Raw genomic sequence first — 15,619 nt, forward strand, 5'->3', positions numbered from 1 at the left:
GCTGTAGATAGTTTAAAAATTACGTGTAAGAAGAAACATTTATAACCCGTTGAATAACTGGAATACAAAGATAAGAATATACCTTTGATAGATTTTTTTTAACCGCTTGGCAGCGTATAGGCATCCTGTTTCTCGGTCCTGACATTTTAATACTTCGGAAAATGATCCTTCCCCAATTTTTTGCAGCACCTTATATTCTGCAAGTGTCAAAATTGACGGACACGTTGTGCAATGGTGTTGTGACAAGCGTTGTAAGTGCAGGGAAAAAGAAAATGAAAAATATAAAGCGTATTCCGACGAAAAAATATGCGAAATGCTAAAAGAGGATGACAAGATGAAATTGATAGCGGTTTGAGCTATACTTGACGCGTGACAAAGATACTTCAAAGTGACGTGACAATTGGTTAAATGATTGCAAATTACGTGATTTACTTTTTAAAAAGCTTGTAGACATAACGACTGCGTTGATAATGAAGGTTGTAGATCCAGGTGCGAATCGCTACATGCTTTTAATGATGATGAATTGGTCATTAATATTGTGACGAAGGGCATTCTTCTGGGTAGAAACCATTTTCAGAAACGGTCTGATTGTTTTTTTTTTTTTTTGTCCAAGGTGGAATTCAGAGGACATCCGAGGTGCACCGGAAGTGGCTCTTCGGCAACGATTTTTTTGTTACGCGCCGTCATCTGTGGAAATATCTGGTAACTACCCATGCTGTGCTGACGGTAGTAGGGTCCTGTAATACCGCTATTGTTTTAAAAGCTAACAACTAATCGAACCCATGGAGCGAACCATCGGAATAACTCATTTCAAAAATTGGTTCGTTCGCCGACTATATTCAGCTCAACTGAATATTTTTGTTGAATATTTAGTTATGGCTGAATCGAAATAGTACCGGAGAAAATTAAATTCTCGTTGCGTTTCTGACATCTCATGATCAACATGTGTTAACCAATATACGTCAGATTGTGCCCGAATTTAAGATTTATCGACAAATTTACACGTTCATTATAAGATTTAATTACTTTTGAGACGGCATTCCTGTAAACGACATATTGACGAATTTTTCGGGGGATCTATGACGTGACGGTGTAAACATTTGACAATCGAGGCGCCGCCATCTTTATAAACAATCGTACGAACGCTATTAACACGAAGAGGATCGCGTCTCGTACGTCGAGTTATTTTCTACTGGGATTGAAAATCTTAGAATTACAGAGCCAATTACTAGTGAGATTAATAGATTTCTTAATAGACACAAATAATCACTGACTGTAACGTTTCCCATGGAGGTAAGGATTTTTTTTAATCGACATGTCGGTATCATTTTATCATACGTTTGGGACTCGGTCGGAAAAAAGCAATACAAATTACCGAAGGAATATCTGCAAGCGATTAAGTATCATCGTCGATCAGACGATATGAGAATTATTTGCTAATTTTGCGCGTAAATTCCCAATGAGTAACAATTTGAAAGCGAATTACTCAGGTATACGGATTATTTTGTACAGGTGATTCCGATTTTCTGTTAACTACCGTTCTGTGAACGTAACGTAAGTTGCATATGCACTGATCAGCCTCCTGCATATAGATAACAACTGTTTTAATATTGTGGTGCAAATTGTCTGCACACGAACAAAGTCGCTACCTAACCTTAGGCAACCGTGCGTTTCACACGCGTAGCACAAGTTGCTTATGCTCAGGCGCACCACGAAGTCCTCCCAACTATGAAGTCTTCCTAGCTTCTCACTATCATGCATTACGGATAGTCAAGGATCATTCAGTATAGGGATAATTTTGTCACATTTTAGATATCAAATTTAACGTTTTAAATTGCAGTGCATCCAATGTTTAATGAATCCTCCAGAAAGATTGAGGCTGACAATGAGCCAAATGTTCCAGAGACTAAGAACGTGTCGCGGTACGAATTAGTCACACGTCTTTGAAATTGTATTGAATTCGTGTAAAGAGGAAACGTAACGTTGTCGAAATATTAGACCTGTGAAAGCTTGTTAATTATATGGATATTTGTTTTCCGTTCAGGAACTTGGCAAATTTGCACGTTGATATTTTGCTAGCTCTACTCTAGCATTCTAATAGTTATTCAAAATGTCCGTGCACTTATTAGCTTCGTATTGTAGACAGTGCAACAGAAATTTTTTGATTCTGTGTTTCATTCGTTCGGGTTGGCGGTAGAGAACAGATTCATTATTCATAATCTCTTCAACCATCTAGACATACAAGAATTTATTCATTCTCCCCGTACTCCCTGTGTTTTTTATTTCTTCTCGAATCCACTTTCACGTTACTTCACGGTAACTTGGCGAATATTTTGGGCATGTAACGCTGAAGCTTTAATATAAATTTTTTCGAGACACGCATCAGTTGTAAACTTTTCAGCCACAACGACAGGAACTCAAATGAACATAAAATCTCTGCCGCAAATCTTTTCACTTTTATTTTTGTCATATCTGTGCAGACCCAATTAACATTAAGCCTGTACATTGCCATGTTTTCGCTTTCTTTTGATCGCATAAAATCCAGGGTTGTGGAATTTAATTATCTTCGAACGATCCCGGAATCATCATAAGTTCATATTTCGATATTGCCCTGTGGTTACGCCAGCTAATCGGAAATCGACACCGAGACTTATCACCACCCCTGACGTTTCGAGCTTCTTGCTTTCACGTCGGGTTCCGGTCGGCGCGTTTACGACTTTGCCGTTTCTTCACGACGATCACGACATGGGCTTATGGCTGCCGTTACTTTTTCTCAGTGAAGATTCGAACCGCACTTGATCTAATTCTCTCTTTCCCGTTTCCGAAATGTTGCCATCCAATGATGACCAGATCCTGTTATTACTTTTTATAATTATTCACCATCGAGCTAGTATTTTTGTCTCATTTTACATTAAAATCCTCGCTGAATTCTCGTTTTCTAGTATCTCATTCGCATTCTTTCCTCTTATTTTTACCCCTCCCCGTCTCATTTATGCTCCAATAATCAACCGCGTTCACGCTTGTCTGACGTGTCCTTAAGGCCTCTGGGGCCTTGCACGATTCCTGTTTCAAATTCCTAATTGCAAACACGGTTATAAAAGGTAGTGAAAAAACATGGTGAAACATCGATAACCGCGGAGGAAGCAGAATTATGTCCGTTTTTGCCTTTCCTGCCCTACTTTTCTAATATTCCAATTGGCTTCCTCGTTTCTCGATTCGTTTCGTACAATGCACACATTAAATTGTCGGTGTTCTACTTTGCATTACGAGTAACTATATGAGTTTCGGACGGCCAAGCCCATCTCCATTCACTAACTCCTGCAGCTATGGCATTCAATGTTTATTTCACAAATAGAATTTTAAACTTCTCGTAAAACTGTAATTGTCCTTTTTATTGCTTTTTCTTCATCCCTGCTCTTCTCTCCATCATCCATCGATCAGCAAAAAATACCATTAAAAGGCCTGCAAGAATCTCGTTGGTCATGAAAACGAATAATTATACCTAAAGATACAAGCACACGAACACGGTGTATATAAATTTTGGTACGTTTGTGACAATTTTTAGTCATTAAAAATGAGTTCAATTACCGAAGGTACGATAGAATGTAAGAATGAAGCGAGTGAAGTCGGTAAACCGCAGAGTGAAAACAATTGTCATTGAGGTAAAAGTGGGTAATACATATATTTTTTTATCGTGATCCTATCGGGTGTCTGTTACGATACCGCGATACTCGTGCCCGTTAACAGGTCCTGTGGGTGTATAAAAGGGAACAAGGAAGGAGGGGATGAGAAAAAAAACATGTCAGTAGACCCGCGGCAGGCAGGAATGCAATGTGGTTGAAGTGAGAGAGAGATAGATAGATAGGTAGATAGATAGACAGATAGATAGATAGATAGGTAGATGGATGGATGGATAGATAGATAGATAAATAGATCGATAGATAGATCGATAGATAGATGGATGGGTATATAGATGGATAGAGAGGGAGAGAGAGAGATACACTGTATAAATTCAATGAAAATACTAGCGATAGAGTAGAGGCCCGTTTAAGGGTGGAAATATGAGAGAGTCGCGTGGTGTGACGCGATGGGTTTGTTGCGTGTTCAGGATGACTACACTACGTCGAAGCTGGCGTGTATCTGCGTAGTGCGGTCCGGGTATGGGTAAGGGGTATAGAAGAGGGCAGGTATCTCGCAAGTCCGGCTGATATAGAAGCGCGATGAGGAGTCTGTTGAAGTATGAGGAAGGAATAGCGGGAGTACAGTGAGGAGAGATACGGTAGACATGCGCCGAGGGTTGGTATTGATCCGGAGACAGGTTCGTTGGTAACGATTCTCCCTCTCGCGGAGAGAGCCGGCGGGTTTCCAACCCCTCCACAAACCCGACGTCGAGGGTGAGGAGGAGGTGGAGGCTTGCAGGGTGCCGGTCCTCTATCTCTCTCTCTCTCGTCCCTCTTCCTCTCCCTCGCTCTCTCGAGGAGAAGGAACATCGTCCGCAGTCGGTTAAAATCAGTCCAGCGTTGGTCGCCGACCAGGGCGCCAGTCCAACCCCGAATACCGATCGTCATCCCTCAGCCATCGAAGCCGGGGCGCACCGCCCGTACAGCATAACATCCGGTCACCTGGTGATGGTGCGGCAGTCCGAGCCGCCGGCTATAACCGATAAATCCCCGAGGATTTAAGCAACACGCGCATCGCTCTAAGAGCCTTGAATACCTCGATCGTTGTCGTCGGAACCGACGAGACTACTCGGATCGTATTCGAGGCGGCGAAGAAGAAGGACAACCGGTGTTCGGGATCGAGACGGAAGGGAAAAAAAAAAAAACGCTGCAATATCGTCGGGGAAATGTTACACAATGATCACTTGCGGGTTCGACAAAATTCACCTCAGCACCGGAAGAAGGAGACGCGGGGATCACGGACCTGCGCCCGGTCCTCACGGTATTAACGGAGAACAGAGGGTACGACGGGCTGCACGCGCGAGCTTTCGGCTGCAGTCTGCACATGTTCCTGGTCATGCGATTAGCCTGCCAGACGTCAGCTGCATCGTAACTGGCCCTCGTTCCTTCATGGATTACCTGTTTTAATAGGAATACACACACTCACACAATAAACGCACGCACGCACGCACACGCGGTATCTCTCTCTATCTTTCTCTCGCTCTCTCTCTTTCTCTCTCTCTCTCTCTCTCTCTCTCTCTCTCTCTCTCTCTCTCTCTTACTCACCGTTTCTATCCGATCTGCGGGGAGAGTTTAATCGGCGACCTTTTTAACAAGCCCCTCTGATCTTGTGGTGAATCCGCGACCAGGACGAGTTCTCGATTCGGTTGTCGTCGTTACACTTTATCCCCGTCCTCTCCATTCCTCTCTACATTTCCCTATCCATCTCTCTCTTTCTCTCTTTCTCTCTTTTTCCCAAAAGAGACGACGAAAGCATCAAGGTGCTCTCGGCACCTGGCGGCAGCAGCAATAGCAAAAATTAACATTACCGCTGTCGTCTTGCTGCCGCTATTTATCCTGCATCTCCGCCTTTTCTGATTCATCCTTTTATCCTACCATTATTTCATCGTCACCTCACCTTTGCAGCATTATTTTTTTTTAGCATTACGCCGACAATCGTGTTTCGTTTATTGACATATGCGTGCGATCTAACTGCGTGTGTTTGTATACACGTTCTAACGATATATATATATATACATATGTAGATTTATATATATATATATATATATATATATATATATATATATATATATACCGTTGTATTTATATACATGTACACGTATACACGTATCGTCGGTTAGAGCAAATTTCGTAAACGTGTATAGCAATTGAATTTATTCCGACGTAATTGTTATATCCCCACGTGAATAATAATAACAATAATAACTGTAATAACAATAACAATTATCGTCGTTTTGATATAAAGAAGGATTTAAACTCCGGAAACATCATCAACAACAGTAGTAATAACAATAATATTGATGATGATAATAATAATAATAATAACAACAACAACAATAACAATGACACAACAATAATAACAGTATTAATAATATTGATAAATGGAAGAGAAACAACGAGAAAAAAAACAGTAATAAATAATATTACTCTATTATACGACTAGCTGACGACGACGACGACGACGACGAAGGCAAGAAAAATACAGCTGAAAATATACGCGCAAAATGAGATGCTGCATCTTCATGGCTGCCGTCGCCCTGGCTGCAACGGGTAAGTCAATAGTAACCAAAAAACAAAGAATATATATATGCATATACATGTGTATATGTATACCTATATATACATATACAACATTATATTATCACGATGCCAAGCGTTTAATAAGAACGTGTAAGCTTATCACAACGACGAGCTTTCACGATACAATCATTTCATTATTATTATATATATATATATACGTTGATCATTCGTCGAATTTATTGAAACATGTTCATGTGATACACATAGCTACATATATATATATATACGTATCGAATCATATTTATATACATATATTATATAATAATACATTATATACATGTATATTATCTTCATCATTATTATATGAAACGATGTTTTTCTGTTTCTTTTTTTCCTTCATCGTTTGATCATTGTTTTCGTTTTTGAATTAATTCCGTTTCGTCACCCGTTCGCCGTTTCGAAAATCTTTTCAAAGCGTTGAATCCAGTCGAGGAAACTTATTTAGGAGAAAATGGGAAACGAGTTTATCACGGTAAATAATGAGTCGAGATTCGTTTGATCTAGAAAAATTTATCCATTTCTGCTTTGGCCAGAGTTTTGACTTATTCTTGTGGGAGATGATTTTGAGAGTAAGAATTTTCGTCTCTGATTACTACGCTTCCACGATACAGCTTTTTCAGTACAGAAACTTATGATGATTTCCTTGAGTGACAAATGTCGGAATTCATTCATTCTTGAAATTTCTTGCAAAAACAATGTCGAAATGAATATCCTGAAGGCTTGAAAATTCAACGCTTGCATAACGAATAATTCAATTTGTAACAGTTATTCTTTGGAAACACAAGAGGTCAATGTGTTGAAATAAACGTGAAAAATGGATTCTATGTTTTTCGAACGATTTTCGATTCGCACTTGCTGAAATCAACCTCATTAAATCATCCTGCATATGACAGGCGTGCAACAGCGTTCACCGAATCTGTTATCTTAGACCTCATCGTCTTTCATTATCATTCGTATTCGGTGTTATACGAATTTCCCTGCAGCGACGTGCAGTTTTTATTTATTCGTTCTCCTTCCGAAATACCTTGACCGGAAATTTCACCTCGCCGTTATCTGGCTTGCGTTTATTGTAAATACGTGAAATTTTCACTCGACTATAAACGCTGTCGCATGTCGAATCGCCGTCGCCTTTGAACGATCGTCATCGCGCCTGCAGTGTGTGTGTGTGTATATATTTATATATATACATATACACTCGAATATCATATACATACATATATAGATATATTTATATATATACATATACATGTATAAATATATATAAAACACACTTGTGCCCACCAATTTAAAAACGCCATGATTTAAAATATAACTATAAATACCGAATATCACACGTGTAAATGCAAGGCATAGCTCAATTAATCAGTTGTTATATACCTATACATATTATTATTATTATACCTATAATACCACCCATACATATATATATATTAATATAGGTATATCAATATGCTCGAAACAATACTTATTATATAATAATAGGTATATCGTTGATATACAATGTCGTTCGGTCTTTTTTCCCTGTCGTAACAATATTCTATTTTTTTTTGTCCGTTTTTTTTTTTTTTTGGTCTTGTCTAAATTCTTACTGATACTCGAACATATATATATATATATACACATATATTCTCAGGTATATTTTATACTTCAGGCATGATCTATCATAAATATAATATGTATTATTTATTGAGCATATATATATTTATTTTTTATTCGAAAATAGTTACGCCCATGGTGTAAAGATATAATTATTTACACACGCTAGGTGGATAAAATTATTTATTGAATACGATGATACGGATATTTTGCCGCCATCGTGATACGCGGTAGCGTCAAAAGCTTGCCGCACATATTCAATCACACTCGCAATCAGGGGGTTGAAATCTCGATCGTTTTAGTCAAAAACGTGGGCAGAGAAAACGTAAATTCCACATTTAGGAACCGCATTATTTGTCTTGGCGAGTAGAAAGTTGGCACGAAAATTTCCGTGAAAACCACGTTCTAAAGTTTGGTGTTCGATTGCACAATTCAATAAATGAAACAAATGACGAGCGTCGGTAGGTAGAACTTGAAACAGTTTGTTCTGACATTTTTTACACTCCTGTTCTGGGGTCCAAAAAAATTCAGATCATTCCAATTTCTACCTACGAGGGTAAAGAAAAAGGCGCTAACTTAGGGTTCAAAGTCGAAATTAATACAATTTTTCAAATTTACTTAGGCATATAGTCGGAAATACGTGTCGTAAAATGGCATAGTCCGTTTTAGCATTGCTTAAAAAATGTCTTTTGACGGGAATCATGAAAGTTGAAAGGTGTGTCTACACCGCAAGTTGGCGATTATTGAAACAAAATGTAAGAGGGCGGAGGGAAGCATAAAATCGGTGACATATTTGCCGCGATAAGGCAGCTTTGTTGCAAGCACGACTTGACACTGATACCTCGAGGCATTTGAGAAAGGTGGAGACCCCGAGACTCGAGTTCTGGGCTTCAATAGTATCGTGTATCGCATATTAGATATTACCGATCCAGTCTACCGACGACGAGGTCGGTGTCTGTACACAGTGAAAAAAGATGGGATCAACTTTTGCTCGACGGGAAAAAAAACCCCGTGCAGGTGTGAAGTTTGACGATTTTTTTCGAGAATCGATTCCGATCACGTATATGATCCATCTGTATTATGCGCGGCGTAGGTGTAAATACATGTACATATATATTGGATTGTACACGTGAGAACAGTGAAGAACGAAAGGCGCGTGCGGTTCATTTGTTCCCAACCGGCGTCTGCCGCGTATAAGATCCCCGAATTTTCATCGTTTTCGAAAAAAGAACCGGCAGGAGTGAGATCCCACACCCTTAATATTCAGTCGGGCAGATGTCGCGTAGCTTTTCGAGCCACCAACTGCCTAACCTCGAATAAGAAAAGGAAAAACTGCTGGGGAAAAAGGGGTGGATCAAATCTAGTTCACAGACGTCGGTTCATTTTACGTATCTTACATTATACTTACACAGTTATTTCGCGGAAATGTTCAATTACCAATTTAACTTGGAGGTTTATCCGCCTGCATTTCGGCAACTGATAGTACATTTTACCGATCATCATGTTTTGTCTCGCGGTTCACGATTGGAGAGAGATTGTCGGTTGTCGGCCAATCGCGAACAGTGAAACAAATGCTGAACGGTGAAACGTACTATTAGTTGCCGAAATGCAGGCGGATTTCTGTGCAAAGATGCACTCCGCATTGCCTAAACGCAGGCGGATTTAAGCTATTTTTAATTCCCTATGGAACGTTTCCCGCAAATAACCCGATACGCAATTATAATGTACGGAAATGAATATCTCCCTGAATTTCGACGTTCGTCACATGTTTCTAATTAATTTTCGCGAACGAAATTAGGAGAGAGAAAAAGGTTCCTTTTATCGGTGCTATTATTTTATTCCCATTTTTTTATTCGATCGGAATTCTGTAACATGTAAAACAGCTTTGTTTCTTCCCGTTTTCTCAACCGACGTTATTCATGTACCAGTAAGATGTGGTTCTCGGAGTTCTGTAATTCAACCTGTACTGGCACACTGTCAGGATTTCCGCGCAGGATTTATCCCGCAGGTTGTGTAACTCGCACACATACGCGCATGCGGAGAATCGCTTCGGGCACAGAGCATTGTTTCATATCATACGGTACATACGGTAACAGTACCTATATACGTGTAATATCTTTCTCTCTGTTATTATAATACGGAGGTAGGTATATCAATTTCAGAGGTGAACTCGGGAGTCGGGTCTCCTTTATTCGTAGATTTACATTCTCGCATATACCTACGCACGCGTTACATATCCGCATATTTCGTGCCGGTTAACATTCCACGATATGGCCGTTACACAAAGTCGACCATTCTCCGCGTGCATAATTATTCGTTGATTAGTCGGTTAATTAATCAGTTTATCGATCAACCGATTACCGACGGCTGGTAAGCGCGAGGCGTAATAGTGGAAATTTCGACGGCATGATACACAATTGATTCGAAGACGAGTGTGATTAGCGTAGGGCTACAGGAAAGCTAGTGCGGGAGTATCAGGGATAGAAATAATATAAACAGACACATAGTTTGAGGCGAGAAACTGCAGGGAGGATTGTGGAATGATCGAAATCGCGGTTCTGTTAGAGAAGGAGCCGGCTAATTGCATAATCGATGTGACTGTAATAATAATTGGTCAGGGCTGGTAAGTGGCGGTTATCACGAGAAGCAGCTGCTAAACGACCTCCTGGACTCTTACAACGTGCTGGAGCGGCCTGTCGGCAACGAGTCCGAGCCACTTCAGTTGAGCTTCGGTCTTACCCTTATGCAAATTATCGACGTTGTAAGTTTCACATGTCTATAAGAAATAACAAGTTCATTATTCAATTACCTATATACTGTATACCTCCCTCCTCACCAACTCCTTCCAACCAACCAACCAACCAACCACTCGGCTAATCTCACATCTCTCTCTCTATTATGCTACATAACCAGCCGACCATCCACCAACCTCCGTGTCTCGTCTCGTCTAACCTCCCCAAGCGATTATTACATGTGCGCGTGACGCGCATCTGGTCTTGCCGAACACGTTTCTTGAATATCCAACAACGTTTCTGCTTCCTTCGATGTTCAAACTTATTTCGCAGCTGGCGTTTTCGAACCGAGAAAATACACTTGAGTTTGTAACAGTGATTAATCGATTATTCGGTAGCTTCGATTAATCGTTTTTCCAATTAGTTGAATAATCGACAGCTTCGATTAATCGTTTCTGCGATTACGCGAACAGCCGAAGTTGCCTCGTAATAATTCTGCAGGTCCATCGGTATATGAATCAAAACCATCGATTTATCGGGAAATTGGAAAAACGATCAATTGAAAACCTCAATTAATCGAAGCTGCCGATTAATCGATCAATCGCACAGCACTAGCTTGTAATCTTGACGGTGTTTTAAATACGTGTTATTGTTGAGTAAAAACCAAATTTTACTGTTCAACGGAATTCAAACTGGCCGAACTGCACAATGTTATATTATATCCCGATAAAATTTGTTCAGAGTATAACGGTTTTGAAATTAATCGCAAATCAGAATTATTCTCTAGATTCTAATGATGCCCATTATTACTTACTAACAGAAAACGAAATAATTAAAATTGCACAACTTTTACTTCCTATTACATTTGATAAAAATATTCCATGCGCCTGTAAACACGCGTAAAATGTAATCGCTTGGTGAGATTAAAGGTGAGTGGACAGTGTGAGGGGAGCGGATGTTCACTTTCCTGTAACAGACAGTCTCTACTTGATACAGGGTAAAGTTGCGTGTGTCAATAGACAAGGTCGATGAAGTGTTCTCTGGTAAAAAACAAAGAATCGTTTAAATCGCAACAATCGCGATTGCACATTCACGTCTGTAAAATATTTTCGTCATTACACTTTACAGGTTCAGTACTGCACTGAAACTGACATGTTTAAGGGATTTAAATTCACTGACTCAATACTAAAATTTTCTTTCACCTTTTAATAACAATTATTATTATTTCTCGTGTATTCCGCACGCGTTGGGGGGTAAAAATTTTCATAACGAAACGAATAATAATGATACGAAAACGTCGCGGACGCGAGGATGCTCTTGACAAAGTGGACAGAGCATACTTACCCAATAAAATTATTCCGATAAATCTGAATAAACCGTACATATATTTATAGTTACATTATCCCACCCGAAAGGTTTAATATAAAATTCACCACCGCCGCCGAGATGTATCGATATATTCTCGAGTTATTGTTACCGTTTTTGTATACAACTTTTATCTCCCCCCCACTATTGTTTTGTCGTAAGTACACGCACAACCGAGCCACACTTACAGCGTTATACACACCGGTACGAGACAAATATATATTGAGCACCGTTCGACGGAAGAATGAGAAGAAATGAAGGAGGGTGAGAGAAAAAATTGTACAGTACCTATACGTGCACTCGATACGTACACAAAGCGATTACTTCACACAGCTTCGCCGAGACGCGTCAAACCGCGTGCAACTTTATTTCCTTCCCCTTTGTTTATGCGATGGGTACATGGGTTGTATGTATCCGTAACGTTACGTATATACGAAAAATACATATACCTACTCATCTTCGCGCCTCGGGTATAATATGCGGAGACACGATCGATCTTGTCGATTGAAATGTGATCTACTCCCCCCCTGTATACCCTACGTATTTACACGTTATGTATCACGAGTAGTAGTATATTATTATACATACACACACACCCTATATAATATAACCTATACCCACCTCTGCTCCGTATATTCACCCGTCTATTATACCTATTACATATATACAAAATAATATACAATTACCTATATATATATATACTATATACATGCATGCCGGGTCGGTGAAAATATTTGAGTAATTTCCCATAAACTAGCCGACAAATGTCTCACACCACACGTATATTATTATTATTATTATTATTATTATTATTATTATCATTATCATTATTACGATTGATATCATAATTTCTATTATTATAAATTTGCGTTTCGATTTTCAACAACGTGCCGCGGTAGAAGTTTTTTTTTTTCTCAACTTTCGTTACTCACGTCATCGCTGATCTTGTTTCTCTTTCTCGACGACTGTATTTTCCGTTAGTGTCGCGTTGTTCTGTTTTTTTCCAACGATGCGTTATTTGGCAAAGATGGAAAAAAAAAGATTTTTAAACTCGAGAAGAAGAAAAAAAAAAGTTGGTAAAAATCTAAAACTGCTACAGAAAGGATCTCAATTTTCGTGCTCGACGGAGTGCGTCACGTTTAGCGGATATCGCGTTTCAATCTTAGGATGAGAAAAGAACGAAAGTGAAAGAAAGCGAAAGCGAGAGAGAGAGAGAGAGAGGCAAAAGAGGGTAAACAATAAAATTGCCATGATATTCGACGTTAATGAAAAAGGTTCAAACGGGATACCCTGTATATGTTGAACATTTCGTTGAATTTGTAGTTTGGATGATAGTTTTTTCATTTCTTTTTTTTTTATCTTCTATTTTGTCATATTTCCTTTAACACACACGTATATACCTATATTTTTTAATAGAACCTACGCCGATATGTTTTATCGTATATACATGTATGTTTTACGTACGCGAAATATTCATTTCGATATTTACGCCCATGAGGCTCGAGCATACGTATATCGTATGGACGTACGTACGTACATACATATGTATACAAACTACATTATACATACATATTATATATTAAATGAATTATATAGCTATTTCTGTAGTGCGAGCGGTCAGTATTTCTGTATTCTAATGCCGCTCCTATATACCTATATATACATATATATACTATATATTATATATATATATAATTAAAACACTGATCTTAAAATAACGAAATAAATGATTATCTATAAATTATTCGCCCTGCACGGTAGAGTTTAGAGCTTGCGTGATTATTATTATGTAGATAACCCTGTATATTATATTAATATACATACATATACATACATACAACGGTACATACTTCATACACATGTATGTATACATATATGTATATATTCTAATTGCAATATATACATGCGTCTATCTATACTATACATAGTGTGTTTCCGGTATGTGTGTATTAGCTTCTTGTGCGGCAACTTTATGTACATTAGACGTAGACACGATTATACCGTAACTCACATGATATTTTATGTACATACGTACCGATTAATGATTTGTCGCATGAGGTAGTGTCGCTGCTGTCAGCTTATACGTAATACACGTATTTATATTACAGGCAGCTGTTTACAACTTACATTGTATATATATATTTATATGTATTCCTTTTCTCTTCAACTCTAATTTCATGTTTTATTTATCCGAAACTTTTTCTACCTTTTATAGAACAATCGTAATCGTTATCTCTGCCTTATAAACACTGTACTCTTATCGGCGAACGATTTGTTACAGCTGCGATATTCCATTATTCATACTCGCTATACTGATCTCGTGCATATTCGCTGTTGCGAAAAAAATCGGTGCGAAGTTCAGTCACCGAAAATTTCCCAGCTCTTGTTCTCTTCGAATTAGAGCGCGTCAAAGTTTCCACCAATCGTGGCTCGCCCCTAGCGGTGGCGTCTCGAAGCTTGAGTGACCGTTATTCTTCGTACGACGCGAGAACGGCCATTATTGGTTGAAACTTCGATTCACTCTCATTTAAAAACCGTTAGATTTGAGAAATTTTTCCCGACGAAAGTAAAATACTGAACAAAGATTCTCCGTCGATCATTTATTTATACAGTGAACATGTATTGGGAAAAAAGAAAAAAGACAAGAACTCGTAAGGCGACTTCTTGCGTACTTGCGCTTTTTCCTCTTCCACTACAGCGAACTGATTGTCTTGTGAGTCTATTAGGTACAATATCGTATTTACAAATGATTAACAGGCCGAGAAGTCCCCGGGGTCTTGAAATTGCTGTAAATTTTTTGTCTCTTTAGTTCTTTCACTGAGTAAAATGAATTGCGCCGCGTTCATGTAGGTTGAAAAAATTTCTGAATTCGTCCGCTGTGAAGTCCGGGGGTGAGACAACGTTTATATTATACCTACTTCTTTTGAATCACGGATGACTGCTTATTATTTCTCAGCGGCAGCTGGCCAAGGCCTGCACAAAGACATCCGCGGTAATGAGAGATTCCGTGCTAAAGTCGACAGTCCCATAATTATTAGACGACCCCGATTCTTATCATTCCAACTCGTACTTGGGTACGGACTTTAGAGATTCGTAGACCATTTTCCCTTTCTCACTGAAACGCGAGAATATTCTGGATTCATCATATCGTTAGCCGGTCGTCATTCACCTTACAAATCACCATGAATTAAAGTCAGCGAACCGTTCGAGGCAGGTATCGTTTTCAAACGGAACCGCGTCCCGGTTTCAACGTCCATTCCAGTGCTCGCGGACCAATCAGTGATTAGCTCTGTCGACCCCATTCGAAATCCGCGATGCTCTCGTTTCGAAATTCATACCGTATTCGAATCGTTTCAGCTTGATGTGCGGTTCGAAGCCTTTTTTGCCTACGCGGAGAGAATGAAAGAACAAATTTTTCTAACAAGTGCAGGGAAAAGAGGGTCACATTAGGTTTTTTCATAAAATATACTTCGTAAAATGCAGAATGCTGAAAATCAAAAACCGCTAAATGTCCCTCTTTTTCCTGCAGTTTTGAGTAAAATCTGGTCTTCTTTCCTTCTCTACAAGTACAGTGTAAAGTATTGAAAGCTCTTCCAACTCTGCTTCAATATTCAAGACAATTATACCTTCTCGTTCGCTATTCGTCTGGGCGGTTCGTTTCCGCGA

At 39.1% G+C, this 15,619-nt stretch overlaps 1 protein-coding gene across 4 annotated transcripts in view; it reads left to right on the forward strand.

Annotated features, from left to right (window-relative positions):
* The first annotated feature begins 4,526 nt into the window (after positions 1 to 4,526).
* The window catches only part of LOC124304697 (acetylcholine receptor subunit alpha-type acr-16-like), a 39,639-nt gene continuing 28,546 nt past the window's right edge, over positions 4,527 to 15,619 (forward strand). The window contains exons 1-2 of one of the 4 annotated variants that reach the window (XM_046763243.1): positions 4,527 to 5,048; positions 6,124 to 6,230. In XM_046763243.1, coding sequence (XP_046619199.1) covers positions 4,857 to 5,048; positions 6,124 to 6,230 — 299 coding nt within the window. In that variant the 5' untranslated portion in view covers positions 4,527 to 4,856. Of the gene's footprint in view, positions 6,231 to 10,474; positions 10,618 to 15,619 lie in introns of all 4 variants that reach the window. The other 3 variants (XM_046763242.1, XM_046763245.1, XM_046763246.1) reach the window with 3 other exon arrangements.

The sequence above is a fragment of the Neodiprion virginianus genome, chromosome 5, assembly GCF_021901495.1.
Source record: "Neodiprion virginianus isolate iyNeoVirg1 chromosome 5, iyNeoVirg1.1, whole genome shotgun sequence".
NCBI classification, from domain to species: Eukaryota; Metazoa; Arthropoda; class Insecta; order Hymenoptera; family Diprionidae; genus Neodiprion; species Neodiprion virginianus.